The following is a 20,483-nucleotide window of genomic DNA, read 5'->3' on the forward strand; positions in this document are numbered from 1 at the left end:
TAGTCTGTGGCAACGAAGCAAGTTCAAGGGGGAAACTGTGCTGTTAAACAGCCATGAATGGTGCACAGAACTGTGATTAAGATGAATTTATTTTACTTTGACTTAAGTTTTCCTACTTCTGATTGGGGAACAGCTTCAGAGATCCGGAGGTGGCTGTACCATTGTTTCAGTATAAGCAAAAAAGAGAAAAGCTTCTGACCACATGCCCCCTCCCCACTGAAAAATGTAAATACTACCATTTGACAGATGGCGAAGACACTGGCAGCTCACAGATCAGGCACAGAAGTTTGATGATTTGCCTAAGGTCATAAAGCAAATCAGTGACAGATCTGGCAGAAAACAGAGCCCAGCAACAGAACTTAGAAGGACTGACAATCAGTTATCTGTTCTAACAGACAAACTGTCCAGAATTTGTCACCCAATTAAAGTGGAAACGGAAAACCCCTGAACACTGCTATTTATAAAATAAATTATAATCAAAAGATGATACAGGTTATTGTGGAAATAAGTGCTAATTTCACAAATACCAGCTCAATGTATTAAACTAGCTATTGTAATTAAGTAGTGCATCACCATTTTTTCAATACCATGACCCCAGGTTACAACAGAAATAGCGTTGGGTTCCCACACTACCATCTATCCATAAAGAAAGAGAGGATGGCCATAACTCCTCCATCTCTCCCACAGCCTTGTTTGTGACCCCCTATGGTGAGAACTAGTCCATACCACACAGGGCTCAAATACGTTTCTTTTAAGCCCTTTTACTACTTTGTTTTCTGTAATAAGTGCACTGTGGATTGTTCCAATAGCCACAGTATTCCGTGAAAACTACTGTTCCTTCTCTTTTTTCAACGTATTGATCTGAATTATCCAGTCAGGATGTTTAAAGCATGTTTAAATGCTTTGTGTGTAACGCATACTATTTAAAAATTATTTCAATGTTAATAAAAACAAATAAAAGTGTTTTTAAAACAAATCCACATGTGAAGCAAACTTCCATTCTCCTGGTTCCAACTATGAAATAAGTCTATTTTTTTTAGCTTTATTGAGTTCACCAATCCAAAAGTTACTGTACTCCAGAATAAGAACTGTTGTCTAATAAAGGGGATCCTAATTAGCAGAACTGAGGTCATCATCAGTCTTTGAACAATTCATTTAGGAGCCAAACCTCTAAAAAGGGAGTGAACAAGTAGTACTGCTCAAAAGGGGAAAACGAGTTTGGTTTAGGTCTGGAATCAAAGACGATGAGAGCACAAAACAGCCACTGAACCCATGGGAGTGACTGGTACTCTCCGCCTTTCAGGAGCAGGCCTTTATTTTGCATATGTTTATGAAAAACAAAATAGCACTCCAAAAGCAAAACATCTGTATATAAAGAAACCAAATCATATGAGCTGTGCAGTGATGAGCTATACTGAGATAGATTACATATTGAATTTGCACACACTGTACCAAGCCATGAACGAAGAGCAGGAATTAACTTCTGAAAGTTCTTCCCCATCCTTCCCCCTCAACTTGATTTCTAAAACATAACTGGCTAGTTGTATAGTTGCATTAAGACTGTATAACTTGTAAAACAAAAAATATTTGAATTAAGTATCACAAAGGTGTTTTGCACACTTGAACCTCCCTTCTACACCGGGTTCAAAACAAATGCAAAAACATTTTTGCAGCAGCCTAAACAGTAAGTTAGAAGATGAAAAACAGAGTCTGAAACCATTGTAAAACCAGTTCCCCAACAATTCAGTACATTTCAAATAAGGCAAACAAGACCTGCAGAAAAGTAACTGGAAGAATCCCTTACCTGCCGAGAGAGCGAGCTGGTTGGAGGATCTGGCACTGTAGAAACAAGGTTGGCAGTGCTCTTTTTGTGAACACTATTCATATCAGGCATTTTAGTGATTTTACAGGCTTTGCTACTAGTACTAGAGTTTTTACGTTTTTTTCCTTCTGATTTGTCAAAAGAAAGGGGTAGAGAAGACACTGCATTATGTGCTGCCAGGGAATGGTCCCCTGAATGGTGCACAAAGGAGGATACAGGCAAATTAGAGGAGTCAATACTGCTTACTACCATGCTCATGTGTTTTACTGAGTCAGTTGAGCTACTTGCTAATGAAGTCCGTCCTGAGGGCTCCGATTTGGCACTGAGTGGGCTTGTTCCATTGTTTGTATTGTGCACAGACAGACTGTTATAGGAAGATGTAGCCTGATAGGAGTTCAAAGTTGAACTTGAGTTCAGGACACAGTTCTTTTTGTGGGACCCTGAAAATGAAGACGAGGAGGATGTTTGCAAAGATAATGAAGAGGAAGAAGACTGTGACTTTTTCTTTTTGTTACTTGAAGATTCATTGCTACGAGACGACAGGTCTTTGACTTTTGAGGATTTGCTGGTTTTTGTTTTGGATGGCTTGTGGGATGGGGAAGGGATGACTGCTGGCACTGGTGACACGGCTGATGGCGCCTTAAAAGTTGAGTCCATGATACTTAAACTTGCGGCCACATGAGGAAAAGTTGTAGTGTGTGACACAATGGAATTTGTATCCGATGCTGTCACAAAGGCTGTGTTTGATAACATGGCTGATGTCATTATGTAAGAAGAAGTGATTCTTGAGCTGATGGGTGTTGAAGGAATATACACTGCATTGGGGTTGCTGAAAGGCTGTAAAACCGATGCCGGAAAAGGGGTGGTGATATGTGCTGCTGGAGAAGGCATGGGGCTATCTACCGCAGGAGGGATTTTCCTAAATATGAAAAAGAAAAACATTGAGGTTCAGATTTTTTATTTTTCATTCAATCTGATAGGTTCAATTTGAGCAATCCAGATAGGAACAATTTTTCTGGACAAACCAAACTATGAAAAAAAGCAAACCAAAGACATTCTAATTCTGAATACTATCCCTAGTGACCATGTACATTTTAACTCCAATACCACAGACTAATATTGCACATTTTGTGTCAGTTTAAAATGTCTATCTTTTTTAAACTCATAGTTCTAATGTTAGGTGCTTTGTGATTCAACCTAAAATAAATATGCACACACATTTTATGACTATAATAATTTCCTAAACATGGATCTTAAAATTATATTTTCCCAAAGCGTAGTCTCAAATCAGGAGTATTGATCTGATCCTGAAGAAAGTGGAGGAGTAATACACAGACCTGAGCAGAGAATTATGCTGTGTAAACTTCCCCAAACAACACTGCCAATGCCTCTTAATCCTGCCTGCAACACACCTGCTAATCTAGATCCAGGCTTGACTTCAGCAAAAAGTGCTAAGTGAAAATTCTGAGTTCAATGTTTCAATGAAATAATGTTATTCCAAACTTAATTTCCTGTTTCCTGCCCCACCTTACAAAATAACGCAGAGATACAAAAAACTCAATCAAATGACTCTCAACCTCTAACCATAATGTTTAAAAACATTACATTTGTTTTTCTTGAAAGTATCCAAAGGATGGATTAGTGGGACAATTCAACATTAACCTGAATTTACAGGTCAGATCAATGAGGGTGGGGAGCTCTTGCACTTGGCCGGTTTCTGAGTTGTGAATCACAAGATTAGCGCAATTAGAAAAGCATAGTCCATCACTCTGTCAGTGCAGGATTGTTCCCTATAGCCCATTTTAGGGCTGGCCAGATAGGATTAGTCAAATACCCATCTGATTAATTTCACTGATTTTTGTTGAATAACTTGTCAATTTTTTGTGATATTTTATCAGCTATTTAAGTGGCTGAATACTACTTGGAGAATATATTATTCAATAATTACCAGTGAAATTAGTTATCTATATTGAATTTTGTTTTCTATTCAGCCAACTCTAGCAAATATTTTATTGCTTTATCTAGTCTTACCTTAAGTGTCCCAAGAAATTGGGCTTCTGTCATTTCTTCTGGGAAACTATTACATGTCCTTTCCCTGACATTCAGCCTAAAGTTTAGCTTTCTTAATTTCACTCAATTTCTCCAAGTTACACTCCTTTGTATCAGCCTCTCAAATACAACTTTTTCGAGCCATGTTTACACCCTTCATGGATTAATAGACTCAGATCTCTATGGCCTCAGAATGGTCAATCAGACAAGTATACATAAAAACCCTCAATGGAGTATTTCCTTATAAAGTAGTTCCGATTTCCTAACTACTCTCATTGAACTTCTCTGAACTACATCCTATTTGCAGTATCTATCTGGAATTGAAGGGCCTAGCACTGAACACAATACTTATGTTAGAGAGGGGGATGGAATTATGCAGAGGCCTGGGAATGACGAATTAATGAGAACTAGGGCTGGGTCAACACTGGTGTGTGTGTGTGTGTGTGTGTGTGTGTGTGTTTTGAACTAAGATACGCAACTTCAGCTATGCTATTTGCGTAGCTGAAGTCGAAGTATCTTAGTTCAACTTATCTGGCCGTCCTCATGGTGGTGAGTCGACTGCCACAGCACCCATGTCAACTGCACTTACTCCTCCTGCCGAGGTGGAGTATGGGCGTCGATTAGCGGATCGATTTATCACGTCCAGAGGAGACGTGATAAATCGATCCCTGATATATCGAACACTACCCGCCGATCCGGCAGGTAGTATAGACGTACCCCTAGTCTCAACTCTGCTAATGACTTGCTATGTGACTGTGGACAAGTTGCTTAGCTTCCGTGTGCCTCGCTTTCTTCATCTGCAAAGTGGGGGTGCTAATTCTTACCCACCTTTGTGAGTTAGATGAAAAGTACTACATGAGTATTATTATTCTGGGGAACATATTCTCAGCACACTGCTTCACCTCACCCCTCATCTCTGCTGCATGATCCATAGCTATGGGACTGCAAAAGCATCAGTTCTAGAGTAGTGCTTTACAAATGCCCCTGCTTAGAGAGACTGTAATGCAGTCAGTTGGGGAAGATGAGAAAAGCTCAGTCTGGAAGAAGGAGAGGATAAGAAAGGAATACAATTAGGGACCAGCATCATGAACTTTTAATGTTATATGGTAAATAAAGTGCTGACAGAATTAACTGAAAAAAGAAATATTCAACATAGGTAGAGATTTCATAAAGAGGCTGAGCTAGTAGTTGGGTAAAACATTTAAGGTTAGATCCTGCTCTCATTGAAATCCAAGGCAAAACTCTCACCGACTTCAATGGGAGCAGGATGGTGCCTTTTAATATGTTTCACAGTACTGACAGAAGCAGTGATTTTTTTTTATACATTTCATGGTAGTCGCGATGCCAGTGACACACTCTCTCAGCCACCTGACTGCTGAATCTCCGGATGAACAAAATTAGTAGCTCACAAATCTTTTGAGCTTCTATTCTGGGGATCCACAGCTTTACCTTTGGGTGGCAAAAGTAATGGAACTATAGCTCTGAGCAGGAGGCTGGTATAATGAACTGCTACAGCTACTAATGGAAGATGAGAAACTTGTGCAGCAAACACCTGCTCTCTCTCAGCTATGCAAGAAACTAACCCCTGAGGCAACAAGCCCACTGTTTCCAAAAACTGTCTCCCAACACAACAGCCTTATTTTCTGTAGGGCACAAGGTTAGTCAGACAAGCCGAGCTTTAGTATTTCAATAGCAATATATTTAAATAAAATTAAAACTGGTTTATCTAATAACTGCTATATAAGGCCTAAAACAGCTCTGATATATGGAGTGACATGAAACATTACAGAGTAATGTAGTTATACTGGATGGAGTATGCACATTGTGCAGTACAATCCCACAGTCACATCTTCAAGTCCCATCCACTGTTTTGACATTGTTTTCTAAATTCTTAAATGTTAGTAATGCTGGCTATTTTCAATGCATCTGTGCAACTCATGCCATGTGCAGTGCTTAGGACACTGTTGCAAAATATAATGGTGAAATATGTTTAATAGGGCATTGCAAATGGACATGTTAAGACCTCAGTGCCAATGAGCCTCATAAAACCTGTGTGCTGCCAGGAATACCTCATGTTATGAAATCTTGACACACTGTATCAAGTGCTCACTGTCTAGTCTCCTCCATGGTTGTCACAGATATATAGTTTTCCTTCCAGTTTTGAGGGGAAAGAATGAACATCATGCAAAGTTGACACCAATGATGCTCTGCAGATTGGTCAACAAAGATGTGCTGCTAGCCAAGCAGCATCGGAGAGAAGGACTGGGCTGTTATCCATATTTTTGTTCAGTAAAAGAATGACCATAGTGAGTCAGACCAAAGGTCCATCTTGCCCAGTATTCTGTCTTCCAACAGTGGCCAATGCCAGGCACACCAGAGGAAATGAACAGAACAAGTGATCCATCCCGTTGCCCACTCCCAGTTTCTGGCAAACAACAAGGAAGTGGAGAGTCCTGCACTTAGGATGGAAGAATCCCATGTACCGCTACAGGCTGGGGACTGACTGGCTAAGCGGCAGTCTGCAGAAAAGGATCTGGGGATTACAGTGGATGAGAAACTGGATGAGAGTCAAAGTGTGCCCTTGTTGCCAAGAAGGCTAACGGCATATTGGGCTGCATTAGCAGGAGCATTGCCAGCACACTGAGGGAAGTGATTATTCCCCTCTATTCAGCGCTGGGGAGGCCACATCTGGAGTGCTGCATCCAGTTTTGGCCTCCCCACTACAGAAAGGATGTGGACAAATTGGAGAGAGTCCAGCGGAGGGAAACAAGAATGATTAATGGGCTGGGGCATATGATAATTCAATGCTTTCTTTCCATTATGCCACTCCCCCACCAAGAAGCCTGTTTTGTCTTTCCGATATATTTGTAACCCTGTGATTACTGTGTCCCAATGTGATTATCCTTATTCCACAAGTTTCTGTTGATGCTATTATATAAGATCCTCATTAATAAGAGGCTTCTAGTTCACCAATCTTATTATGTAGACTTCTAGCATAGGTATATAAGCACTTTAAAAACTTGTTCAAATTTTTAGCTGTCTGCCATTACATGATGTAATTGAATGGACTTTTTCATTTGCCTTTTACTCACATTATACTATTGCGTGTGTGTGTGTGTATATACACACAACAGACACTTGCAACAACACAAATTATATTTTAAAAAGTCAGCTCTAGACAGAGAAAAACATCAAACCTTCCTTTCGCTGATGATATAATGAAATATGTTGACCTTTTCAGCTGTGTTGTCAGGGTATTTAGGCAGTATGGAGAAAAACGCTGTGGTTTCAATGGAGTTCAAAGATACGAGCATTCAATCCACCAATACATTGCCTCAGGGTATTTTTAAATCACACCACCACCACCACCTCCAAGTATAGCCAAAGAAAAAGATCTTTTTACACAGGCCTCTCCTCAAGTGAAGCCAGGGCAAAAAAACAGGTAAAGAAAGCCATGTTGGTAGATAATAAATCTATATAATTGCATGAAGCAGACACAAATTTTGGAAAAATGGGTTCTACAACAAAATGACACATAAGCAGTTAGAAGGCTAAGAGAACTACCCTACCCTAGAGGTACAGAGGGACAAGTAACCTAGATGTTTACACATCTGTTTAGATTATCAGTAGCCACCAAGTAGAAATCTGCTTCGGAACTGTGACAAAAAAATTATTCTGTTGTGCTGCAAGCTCCTAAAGGCTAGCTGTATTTCTTGAGTACAAAGAACAAAATTGTATTCATGTAACTGACACTACCTAGGTAACTTGAAAAAAAAAAGTTTAATAGAAGTGGTAAATTTAGAAGACTGTAAGCATTAACTATTATAAAATAATAAAACAATCACATGGTGCAAAATTCTCACTTACTTCCACATCTGTGAATTCAAGTGTTTTTCTACCATGGAGTTTAGTGCGAATCGAAAATGGTCCCATCTTCTGTCAAATACATAGTATCCTCTTCCCATTAAGCGACTGCTAAATGAACAGAACTGAAAGAAAAGAAATTGCAATGTTGCTAATAGACTAATAAATTAGTACAAAATGTATAGAGAAAATAATTAATATATATATATATACACACACACACACACACACGTACTTGCACCACAGAAATATATATTTTTAAAAGTCAGCTATAGACAGAAGAAAATACCACCAGTTACTTTCCTGCATGATATGCGAAATATATTTAACATTTCAGCTTGTTGTCTGGGGTATTTTATACATCCGCTAAAAACTCACTTGTGTGTGTTAAGGGCTTGAGTCTAATCTCAGAGTCATACTTTCTCTTTCATATATCATGTAAATCCTGACCTGATATGTTAGCAAAGTAATTCCTGCTAATACTGTAATTGCCTCAATCAGCTATACCATTCAATGTATGTTAAATAGCACAGTTCATTAAGCAAGAATAAAAATCTTCCTAAAAGAAAGAAATGAAAAGCACTGTACCACTGTCCTTAATAAACTGCTTCACAAAGGACTGAATAGATGACACTTCAGGAAGAAAAGAAAAAGCATTGCCACCAGTAAATCCTGTACAGAAGAGTGCACTACTCTCCATTCTCCTGGCTGCACATGCATTGACTAGTGGGTACTATCTCCCTGTGGGAATTCTACAGCAGACTCTTGAAAGGGTGTATTTGCACCACAACCTCTAGAGACTTTTGGGGATACATTTAAAAACCACTGAAAGGGCATCACTGAAAGCTTTCCAGGCTTTTGGGTTGTCTGCTTTCTTTTTGGTCACCATTCCAGATCCTTAATGTGGAGTAGATTCCTCTTAGAAGTCAACATCAGAAAACAATAGAACCACCTTTCTAGCCTCGTGATACACATATCTCTGTATTCATCTTTATTTAACTTAGCCCTCATTCCTGCTCCTAATTCCAACAGCCAATATCCTAGGAACACTATTACTACATACAATTATCTAGTTTTTTCTGTCTTTCTGTTTCAACACACTCCAAACTTGTCCAGTACCATGCTGTGGCCCCAGTGATATATGTTCAGGACAGTCTTGTAACTCTCACTCTCTGCCAGCGCAGCCCCCCTGCAACATAGCAATTACACATCTGGAAGAAGATGGAAGACACATCCCTCTCAGACTGCAGCAGGCCAGTGGCTGCCCATCCTAATAAAAAGTAATATTTTGTACTGGTTGTTAAAGAGAGGGTAAAAAGAACACAAAAGTGGTGGAAAGTATCAGAGGAGTAGCCGTGTTAGTCTGGATCTGTAAAAGCAGCAAAGAATCCTGTGGCACCTTATAGACTAACAGACGTTTTGGAGCATGAGCTTTCGTGGGTGAATATCCACTTCGTCAGATGCATGTAGTGGAAATTTCCAGGGGCAAGTATATATATACTTGCCTGCATATATATACCTGCCCCTGGAAATTTCCACTACATGCATCTGACGAAGTGGGTATTCACCCACGAAAGCTCGTACTCCAAAACGTCTGTTAGTCTGTAAGGTGCCACAGGATTCTTTGCTGCTTTTACAAAAGTGGTGGAGTAAAACCAGATTACACCGCCTCTCAGATCATAGCTGTTATTATGATTACATGGATTGAGGTGACTGCTTGAAACCCCAGAATCAATGAACAGGTCACTGTGTGAGCAAACAAAGATTATTTCACATGAAACAACACATTATATTTATTAAGCATATGTGGAAGGGAAGAGAGGAGGGAGGTTACTGTGCATCCCTGATGAACCTTGAACATTCCTTCATTTCTCCAGTTATACTTAACTTACCCTAAGATTGCATACTGCAGCTACTGTTATTTTGGATGAAGATGGCTGTATTGAAATACAGTGACATAATTACAACACTAGCTGCATCTCTCTTCCTTTTCTGATCTCTCTCAGAGTATCCACTCACGGTGCTACACCTTGTGCTTTTACCTACCCTGGGGTGGAATTTTGCAATTTGCCCCATCCTAGACCAGGCCCATGCTATAGTAACCAGTGTATCAACCCAGCAAGTCTTACTAAGTTCAGGCACTTGTGGTTCTTCCCTTTGGGAGTCTGTGGCCAGTGATATACAAGATAAAATCAAAGTTCTGTTTATTTTAGGAGAAGGAACAAAGCTTTCAGATAAAAAAAGATTTTAAATCAACAATCTACACGTCTGTCTTACCAAAAGTCTCACCATCCCCTGGGATGGTTAGAGTTAGGCAGGCCTATCTTCTTCTGACACTCCAGGAGATCCCTGTGTCTCATACTGGTTCCCCCAAATGCCCACTACCTCTCTCTTAAGAGAGGGTTCCTTTTAAATCCTGTTACAGTTCTTTTGTTATTCCGAATGTGTGTGTGACACTGCACCCCATATTCTTCGCAGTGATATTATGATGATATAATTACGGCATAATTATGATGCATTTTGTACAAGACGGGGTCACGTGAGGTGTCATGGGAAAGTTATGCTTTGCTGAATATGATTATCCTATTTGTATGCATGTATCATTTTTGTATCTGAAGTTATGAATATTGATTATGTATCTGTATTTCAAATGTAATTGCACCTGAGTGACGCGCACGAGGCAAGATGCTTTCAATCTAGATATCTGGCTGGGAACGGTCTATTCAGGGTAATGACTCATTAGGGAAAACAATATGCTTTAGGAGAAACTTCTCTCTCATCTGGTGAGCCTTCCTGAGAACACTCCAGAGACATGTAAGTAAAGGCTTCTATAACTTGTAAGGGCCTTGTCTCTGGACTCCATTTTGGATACCGGTGTTTTCCAACAAACTGAGGTTTGGGACAAAGGGTCCCCACCACACGCTAAAACTATATAAGGCAGGGAGTGACATCATCAGGTTTTCTTTACTTCCCACACAAGACGACTCTTGGAAACACCGGAGGAACAAAGATTGAACTGGGGGAAGTGCTGGACCCAGGCTAATGGGATTTCTAGCCTGTGTATGAAAACCTGGGGATTCCAAGCTGTAAAGCAAGTGCAGCTTGGGCCTTGAGAATTTGCAGCCTGCCTGTATCATCAGCCTGGGTGAGAATTTGCTAATTCATACCCTATCTTTCTAATATCTTAGACTTAATTTGCGTTTTTGTTTACTAGGTGATCTGCTTTGATCTGTTTGCTCTCACTTATAATCACTTAAATTCTATCTTTTGTAGTTAATAAACCTGGTTTTGCTTAATCTAAACCAGTATGTGGAGTGAAGTGTATGAGAAATAGTAGCTCAAGGCTGTTGCATATTCCTCTTCACACTGGTGTGTGTGTGAACTCTATGACCTTATGCTGTACAGTTTCCTGTGCGGTGCAAGACGATATAATTCTGGGTTTGTACTTCACTGGGGGGATCTTAGGCTGGGAAGCCAGTGGTTATTTTGGCTGTAGGCTCTCTATTGTTGGTTTATGCAGTGGCTGGTCGGAGAACCTGCATGTAACTGCAGCTGGGTGTGTCCCTACCTGTGTGAATGCTGGTGGAAATGTAAGACTGGGAGTACGTCTGCAGCTTGTCACAGCAGCACAGTGTGAGAGGGAACCCAGGCTGGTGAGTTAGAGGGCTCAGTGGTATCCCACTTCGAGGTTGCACCCCAGGTGTGGGGGGGGAGGAGGAGGAAGAACCCATCACATTGTGGTCCTTGAGCCTTCTGATCAAAACCAGTCCTGTAGGTTCTGCAGGAGACTGAGCCAGAGTTTTCAGAGCTGATGGTTCTGCCACTATCTCTTAACAACAAGTATTTCCTGAACAGTGGCTTATATTGAGCCACTCTTTTCTTTCTACCTGTTTTCCTACAGGCTGAGCTAAACCAATATATCCATATACTATGCATCCAATTAACCAGGCCAACATTCATTATTACAGAGTCACTGTCTCTTCACACTCATGAACGGTGTCCCTTTGGCACTCAGTGGGGCGGCTATTTGGTAACAATGCATTCAATATCCAGTGGTTCTTTCATACTTCTTTCATTGCATCCAAGCCCACACCAGTCCTCTACAAAAAGGCTGAGAAAACAATCCAACGTGGGTCTGCTGGTGACACTGCAGAGAATACTAAACAGACAGATACCCAATGTTTTATGGAGATTTCTTTATTGTACAATTTTACTGGTGACAAGAGCTTTCCTATAAGTTGTCTTATGTGTTGCTTCGTGCAACATGAAAAGGATAGTACTTAATGAAACGAGACATGGTATCTACCCCATCTGGGCTCCTATATAAACACCCATCAACTGCAGTATTCAAGTGCCAGTACCCAGACAATGGGTATAGTTTAACATTATGAATTCCTTAGCATAAGTTCAAATAGAATGATTCTGAGGAAGGGAGGGGCATGCTGGATGGAGATAGGAGAAATTTTTTCACAAGTTAGGGATACCATCTTCACTTATGAGTAGCTCCACTTCACTCTGCCTCTGGGTTAGGAGACCAACCAAAATTAATACACATTTTGGAGAGTTTATGCTACATCACACAGCTTGTTTATAGGACAACTAATTCTGTAGGTTTTTTTTTTTAAAAATGTAAAAGAATTTTAGCTTTTCTTTACTGTTCAGTGACTCTGAAATCACTTCTATGTCATCTGAGAAAGCGCCATCTGCAACTTTGGATAACTGACAGACACATAGTAGGATGCACCAAGCAAGCCATTGTAGTTTCTGGACATGATAATTACAGTAGGATAAATTCTAATGCTGGTATCCTTTAAAACACGGGGAAACAAAACATATAGATGGAGAGATATTTAAATTTAACTTGAAAATCGGTGTAAATATATGTCAATTTTTGGGGCATCTATATGCCTAGTCCAGGAGTAACAACACAGGTAAAATTCCCCATTTCTTCAATGGGAATTATGCACATTTAAATTTGAGGATTAGACTATGTTGCAGTCATCATACTGTTTCAGTGTATTACTGTGGTGTGATATATAAGCACATTCTCTTAATTGCGCAAATTGTATAGAAAATAAATTGATGAAAATTCCTAGTTGTCATTAATTTTCTTAGTGTGATAGCTTGATTGTTATGAGAGCTGTCTGCTCAGGAGTTCAAGAATTACCTGATTACTGCTTTCATTGTACTAGATAAACAAATACACTCTTCAGTTCTGGTGCCATATGGCTGCACTTATGAATAACAATAAAACTGAAAACCAGCAGAGGAGAAAGACAACAGGAGCTGCCAGACTGGCACACACTTGAGGCAGAGTATTTCCAGAGCAGATGGATTAAGCCTCACTCAGGAGAGGACACTCAATTTTCAGATGAACAAGGCAATGATATCAATGCACAAGCACATTCATATGAAAATAGTACTCCTGAAGTGTTATTCCTCCAAGGTGGACTACACATACTCAAGAATATAAAGCAGTTTAATCACTTGGTAGATTTTTTGTTACTATAAGATCTTCAAGGACATTAAGATGTTGTCATTTAACCTAAGACATTAGCTCTTCCCAAGATATAAAGGCTAACTGTCTCTCGTGCCAGTTTTACACAACTGTAACTCTATTCAATACATCAGAATTACTTCTGGATTATACTGAGGTCAATGAGAGGGAAATCTAGCCCTAAAAGTTTTTTTTTTTCCCTACAGCTGATCTTTTATTGTGCCCATAACCTTGTACTATTAATATGTCGTGTGCACTAACCTGTTTCTCCCCTCCTCCCCTATCCATCGTCTTCTATCAGAATCAGATGTATTTGTCTTATTTAGACTAAAAGCTTTAGAATGCAGGATCCTTATTTCTTACATGTCTGTAGAATGCCATACACACCAATGGCACAGTATAAACAACAACAGCAGCAATGCTGTAAAAAGACAGACATACCCCAAGAGGCCTCGGGTGGTGTCCAGAAAAATGACAGTCTAATTTCTCGGATTCTTCAGCTCCATCCACTTCTCCTTCATCACTGGACAGTCTACTAGCTAAATCTCCTCCCATGGAAGGTAGTGGCAGTTCCGGTACATAGCCACTGTGGTTTGAAGAACTGTTGCTGTTTACACTATTTGTAGATGATGGTCTAAGAAGAGAAAAAAGATTTACAGTCTCAGTGTTTGAAGAAGCTCCATTAACCAGCTTGCTAAAACCGCATTGTACAACAAAACATCTGTTCAAGCTCCAAAGTAAACGGCACAAGAAATGACAGTATAAGCAGCATAAAGATGATGTGGGGTAATTAAGAAGATTTTTTCAAAATTACATCACTTTCACAGTTCAGCCTTTCACAATTAAATTTATGTTGGATGAAGTTACATTTGGGGCTGACAAGGAGGGTCAGTTTAAGTGGTATGAAAGGCAAAGAAAGTATATTTGAATAAAAACAAAAATAAATGGGAAAGAAATTGAAAGGCTGACACATGAAACCATTACTCTGTTACTTGCCAAAAAACTAGGTATCCAGCTCTGCAATTTTATGTGCTATGAAATTCCTACCAGAAGAAGGTCAACTAGTTTAGTAAACGTAATAAAACGCCTGGCTTAGTTTATTTCCAGCCAGCTAAGTAAACCCAGATAGCTCTATATTGTAGGATTTTCTCAGTAGACAACTTTATCTGGCCTCTCTCTAAAACTCTATAAAAAAAATCAAGGCGGGACCATCCAGAATAGTGCAGGCTTTGTGCTAGCCACCCCGCGCCCACCCCCACAAACAATCCCCACCTCCAGTGCACGATAGGGCTTTTAGCAACAAATGTATATGCTTCAAAAGCAGCCTAGAAACAATTATTGGGGGAATTCAGTTATAGTCAGGGAAGACTTGTACCCTATGTGGCTAAGTGTGCTAGTCTGAAGGTAGAGGGAAACAAATGGTCTGTAATGGGTAGCCTGATTTTGTCACTTCTCTAGTCAAGTGAATTTACTGCTAAATTGTTTCTCCCTCAGTTTTGTGCTCTCTGATTCTGAGAAGTCACACATGCAACAATCCAGAGTCCAAATGTAGATTTAGAGAAACAACCATTCTAGCACATTTGTTGAGTGCTTACAATAAAAACATGCTGCTGCTAATATAGGCATGTTTTCAGTGCCTAACAGATTTTTCTCTAAAATTACATTGGAGTTGATGAGAATCTTAACATAATAGGAAGCAGCCCCCCTAAAATGTCACTAGTTGTAGCCAATCTGCCTCTGTTTCGTGGAAATTGCAGAATTGTTTATACCTCTAACTGCACTGAGGTTTACAATCTCATCTTCATCATCTGGACCCACGGAAAAGAAGCCCTTGATGAATTCCACCATGATTTCAACGATTTCCATCCCATCATCAACCTCAGCCTAGATCAATCCATGCAAGCGTCATTTCCTGGACACTACTGGGGACTGTTGCTAATAAGCGATGGTACACATAAAATACCACCCTATAATCCAGAAAACCTACTGACGACTATACTTACTTAACATGCCTCCAGCTCCAGAATCAGGACAAACCACATGATCCATTGGTCTACAGCTAAGATAGCAACCGGGCAGTTTGCTCCAATCCTCAGACAGAGACAACAACCTGCAAGATCTTATCAAGCATTTTAAAACTATAATACCCACCTGCTAAGTGAAAAAAAACAGATTGACAGAAACCAGACAAATACCCAGAAGTCATCCTACAAGACTTGGCCCACAAGAAAAACAGAACCACTACTGTCACCTTCAGCTCTCAACTAAAACTTTTCCAGCGCATCATCAAGATCTAACAAAACTATTCCTGAAAGATGATCCCTCACTCCACAGATCTGGAGACAGACCTGTCTCGCTTACAGACAATCCCCCACCTGAAGCAAATACCACCAAACCACACATCACTGAACAAAAACACTGACCCAGAGAATCTATCCTTGCAACAAAGTCCGATGCCAGCTCTGTCCACATATCTATTCAAGTGACATCATCATAGGACCTAATCACATCAGCCATGCCATCAGGGGCTTATTCACCTGCACATCTACCAATGTGATATATGCCATCATGTGCCAGCAATGTCCCTCTGCCATGTACATTGGCCAAGCCGGACAGTCTCTACGCAAAACAATAAACGGACACAAATCTGACATCAGGAATCATAACATTCAAAAACCAGTAGGAGAATACTTTAACCTGTTCGGTCACTCAATAACCAACCTGAGGGTGGCAATTTTGCCACAGAAAAGCTTCAGAAACAGACTCCAGTGAGAAACTGCTGACCTCGAATTGATATACAAATTAGATACAATCAGCTTAGGCTCGAATAGAGACTGGGAATGGCTGAGCCATTACAAACATTGACTATCTCCCCATGTAAGTATTCTCACACTTCTTAAACTGTCTGCACTGGGCTATCTTGATTATCACTTCAAAAGTTTCTTCTCTTACTTAATTGGCCTCTCAGAGTTGGTAAGACAACTCTCACCTTTTCATGCTCTCTGTATGTATATATATACACCTCTTCACTATATGTTCCATTGTATGCATCCAAAGAAGTGGGCTGTAGCCCACAAAAGCTTATGCTCAAACAAATTTATTAGTCTCTAAGGTGCCACAAGTACTCCTGTTCTTTTTGCTGATACAGACTAACATGGCTGCTACTCTAAAATAAATCTCAGACCGGTTATACACGTCACTGTAACGAGATCTAGGAAGGCTAATAGTCACTATGATGGTAAACGCAGGCACTGCAGCAGAATGGAGTACTTAATGGGTGGAACTACAAAGCGTAACTGGCAAGCTCGTCTTCCTTGCCTGTTGTTCTGACCGCTTCACCCTTCTGTTTGAAACCCTCCACTGGCTTTCACCACAGTAAGTGCAAGCCTTTAAGTCTCTTCACAACTTTGTCATTCCCTGCCTCTCTGCCCATTTCTTTGTATAGTCTACCCTCTCCACCAGTGATGCAGCCGCATCTGCCAGTTTGTCAGTCTCACCCAAACAACTACACACATTTTTCCATGCTCCTTGCCCTGAACTGAATTAGCCAATTATCGATGGCTTGAGGAGCTGACAGAAGCACCTGGCAATTACTTTATTCAGAATAATTTCTAAAGTGGCAAGTGCAGCTATGCATATAAAAACTGCATATCCTTGTTTGTACCTCTCTTCCTGCACCCTTTGTATGCCACTTGGTTATGCTCTTTGAGGCATGGACAGTATCTTTGTATGTGTTTGTACAATACCAAGTACACTAGGGGCCCAATCCTAACTGGGACCTCTCAGAAGAAGTGAAATATGAAATAATAAAAGCAGCATGGATCAATCTGACTTGACTGACCCCATCAACCCTATACAAAATTGGTGCTCCAGTTCAAAATATATACAGGTGACTGTCACTTGGCCTGCTGAGCTATATGATAGAAACTAGACCACATGGGGTGTTTACCAGAGCATCACTGGGCTTCAGCTGACCCAGTATACTATGCCAGAACTTCTGTGGAGGGGGTTCATCAGTTTCTTTAGAAGTTGGGCTTCCGTTCTAAGAAGGGTTGTTAGCCCTGGTGGTTGCAAAGAAAACCTGAATAAGAAATGATGAGCTACAGACAGATAGTCTGAAAGAACAGTGCTAATGGCCAGCTGCTGATCACTTTGTTTACACTGAAGTGCACCTTCCTGTACAAGCAGTCCCATTCAAGTGAACACGAATTATTAAATGGCACCTTCCTTCACAAACTTAACCAAGAGGCATGAATTGCCCTGATTCATTTAAATGAAATCACTCTAAAACCTATTCATGATATTTGTCTACTGATCATTTTAGCTGAAACATTCAGCTACTCTGCGACTGACAGCAGAGCTTTTGGAATAACCATTCTCCCCCACCCGAGTCAGAGCCCTGACTATTATACAGTGATTTAAGTACCGCTATTAGTGTTATCTATTTCCAGCTCCTGAGAAGAACCCTATATTAACAGTTTTATTATGGAATAATCCATATAAATATGACACAAATATAGCATTATCTGTACACAAGACACAGAGGGACATTTGAAGTTTCAGAATATCACATTCATACGTTTGAGAAGGCTGCTCACCTAGGAAGTACAGAATTGGGTGGTCTAGATTTTGCAGGAAATGTTACTTTAGGTTCTTGCCCAGAGTTCAGTGAAGATCCTGGCAAAGAATCCTGTGCTGGTGTGGGATGGCTCTGATGGGTTTCCCTTATAGACTGTGGATGCTCCTTGTCTTTTGCAACTTCTTTTTCCCTGGATCGAGCTTTGTGTTCAGCTAGAAGGATGTCAAACTGTTTTTTGCGACCTGGAACTGCTCGTCGATGGTTAAGTGAATGAGTCTAAAAATAGGGTGGTTAAAAAGAATGTGTATAAAATGTTTGTGAATGCTCTAAATTTCTGAAACACAATTCTAAGAAAAAAACTCCACTTAAAACAACTTTAGATATAGTCATGGCAATAAAAAGTTGCTATTCCACATTGCCCTGGATAAATTATTATTGTAGGAAAATGTCCAATTTATCTTAAAACTATCTTTAGGGGCAATTTTCATAATGGAAACTATCCATTTACTATTTCCAAGACAAATACTATCCCAATAGTATTACTAATATTCTATCTAGAGCATTGTGATTGCAGCCCTTAATCTACAATAAATAATTAGATCTGGTTGGACTGGCAAATGTATAAATATAAATAAGGGTAGATATTCAAGCACATTGCCCTGTTCCCCTTTACAGACCAACAGCATAGATATATGTGTGTCTTACACCGTTGTTTGAGTAATGTGAGTCTTTCAGCCATATAAGCAGATCTCAATTTATTTATAAGAAAATGAATTTCATCTTTACTACAAGGAGACTGTGTAATAGTGCAGTTGCACTTTAACCAAAAATCAGTGTTTAAAGCAATGCTATTGAGTGCATGTAAATAAATTGTAATGCCCTTTGCATCACAAATGATAAGGAAAACCTTCTTTGTTAAAAATATCAGTGGAATGATGTAGATGCTCTGATTCATCAAAGAAACAGAACAGAATTACTTTAGCAAGAATTACCTGTGGATAGTGTCTGAATACCATACCCATTGTCTGTAAGACAGGAGCAGGTATGACCTCTCAAATTACTGTGGTGGGATTTTAAACTACAACAAAGCATCTGATATTTTATCTTCTGAGAAAAGTACCTTGCAGGTGAGTGATCTTGTGCAAGGTTTCTTTGTTTCAGGATCCAGTACTCCACAGTGTTTATTTGGGTCAAATTCTCTTTCTGTTTGGGAAAAAAAAGAAAAGAAAAGATTGTCTCAAAAATACATGTTTTTAAATGGATGTGTCAATTAGGACTACTTCCTAGAAAATACATATTTTTTAAGGGGCTGCAGTAAGCTGTCCCTGGTTATTCACCCAAGTCCAATTTGAACCATCCTGACCTATACCAGCAAAGCATCTCTTGTACCACATGCATGGCTGAGACAATTCTGTTCTCTCCTTTCCCTGCACATGGCACCCATCAGTAAAAGCAGGATTTCACTTACAGAATTCAGAGAACTTGCTATTACACTAGGGAACGCTTCATTTGACAAAAGGTCTTTTGAGAGTAGCAGTTAAGGAGGTTGTGGTATATCTACACTATCCGCCGAATCAGCGTGTAGTGACCGATCTATCAGGGATCGATTTATCGTGTCTACTCTAGATGTGACAAATCGATCCCTGATTGCTCTCCCATCGACTCCTGTATTCCACTGCGGCGAGAGATGGAAGCAGAGTCAACGGGGATCGGCAGCAGCTGACCCCGTGCCATGAGGACGTGAGGTAAGTCTACCTAAGATACATCAACTTCAACTATTTTTGTAGCTGAAGTTGCGTATCTTAGATCGATCCCCTTCTCTCCCCCCAGTGTAGATCAGGCCTGTGTCATTATTGCATTCAGAGATATAGGCTAAAGAATGGTGCTTGATAGAAGTTATGAACACCTCGGGAATGGATGTTGTTCATAACTCTGAAATGTTCGTAATGCTGAACAAAACGTTATGGTTATTCTTTAATAGTTTACAACTGAACATTGACTTAATACAGCTTTGAAACTTTGCTATGCAGAAGAAAAATGTTGCTTTCCCTTTATTTTTGTAGTATTTTACGTTTAATGCAGTATTGTATTATGTATGCCTTTTTTTTTTTTATCTCTGCTGCTGCCTGATTGTGTATTTCCAGTTCCAAATGACGTGTGTGTTGACTGATCAGTTCGTAACTCTGAGGTTCTACTGTATAACTACCACTGTGGCCAGTAAGGCCAAAATTTTCCATATACAGCCATTGATTTTGGGTGTCTCAAGTCTCTGGGTGCCCAGCTTAAGACACCTACTGATTGTTTGCCGCAGCTCCCAGTTACTTCAACTGGGAGTAGCAGGTGAGCAGAACCTCTGAAGAATCAGGCCATAGATATCTCAAACTTTACACTAAAAATTTCAATCAGTCAAAATTACCAGCTAGATTTGAAAGCTTTGGCCTAAATCGGTCCCCTCTTCACCAGTTGTAAAAATGGGTTTAATAATTCTTATTTTCCCATTTCATAGGGGCATTGAGAAGCTTACTTAAAGTTTGTAATACATTTTGAAAAGAGAAAGAACTTACGTGAGTTCTAAATATTATTAACAATAGTAAACATCCATTGAGAGATTCGTTTTAGTATATTTAATGCTAACTGTACCTGATTTACATATTTTAACTACAATTTTTAAT

General features: G+C 39.9%; 1 protein-coding gene across 14 annotated transcripts in view; it reads right to left on the bottom strand.

Moving 5' to 3' along the window:
- ATXN7L1 (ataxin 7 like 1) overlaps positions 1-20,483 on the bottom strand; it is a 197,486-nt gene that overhangs the window by 13,953 nt on the left and 163,050 nt on the right. For all 14 annotated transcript variants that reach the window (XR_012655699.1, XR_004374619.2, XM_075064835.1 and 11 more), the window contains 5 exons: positions 18,932-19,014; positions 17,831-18,087; positions 13,674-13,866; positions 7,739-7,860; positions 1,805-2,741 (listed from right to left, as the gene is read on the bottom strand). Coding sequence is in view for 12 of the 14 variants with exons in the window: in XM_075064835.1 (XP_074920936.1) it covers positions 1,805-2,741; positions 7,739-7,860; positions 13,674-13,866; positions 17,831-18,087; positions 18,932-19,014 (1,592 nt within the window). In the remaining 2 variants the exon portion in view is untranslated. The remainder of the gene's footprint in view (positions 1-1,804; positions 2,742-7,738; positions 7,861-13,673; positions 13,867-17,830; positions 18,088-18,931; positions 19,015-20,483) is intronic.

Source organism: Chelonoidis abingdonii, chromosome 1, assembly GCF_003597395.2.
Source record: "Chelonoidis abingdonii isolate Lonesome George chromosome 1, CheloAbing_2.0, whole genome shotgun sequence".
In the NCBI taxonomy this organism is placed as follows: domain Eukaryota; kingdom Metazoa; phylum Chordata; order Testudines; family Testudinidae; genus Chelonoidis; species Chelonoidis abingdonii.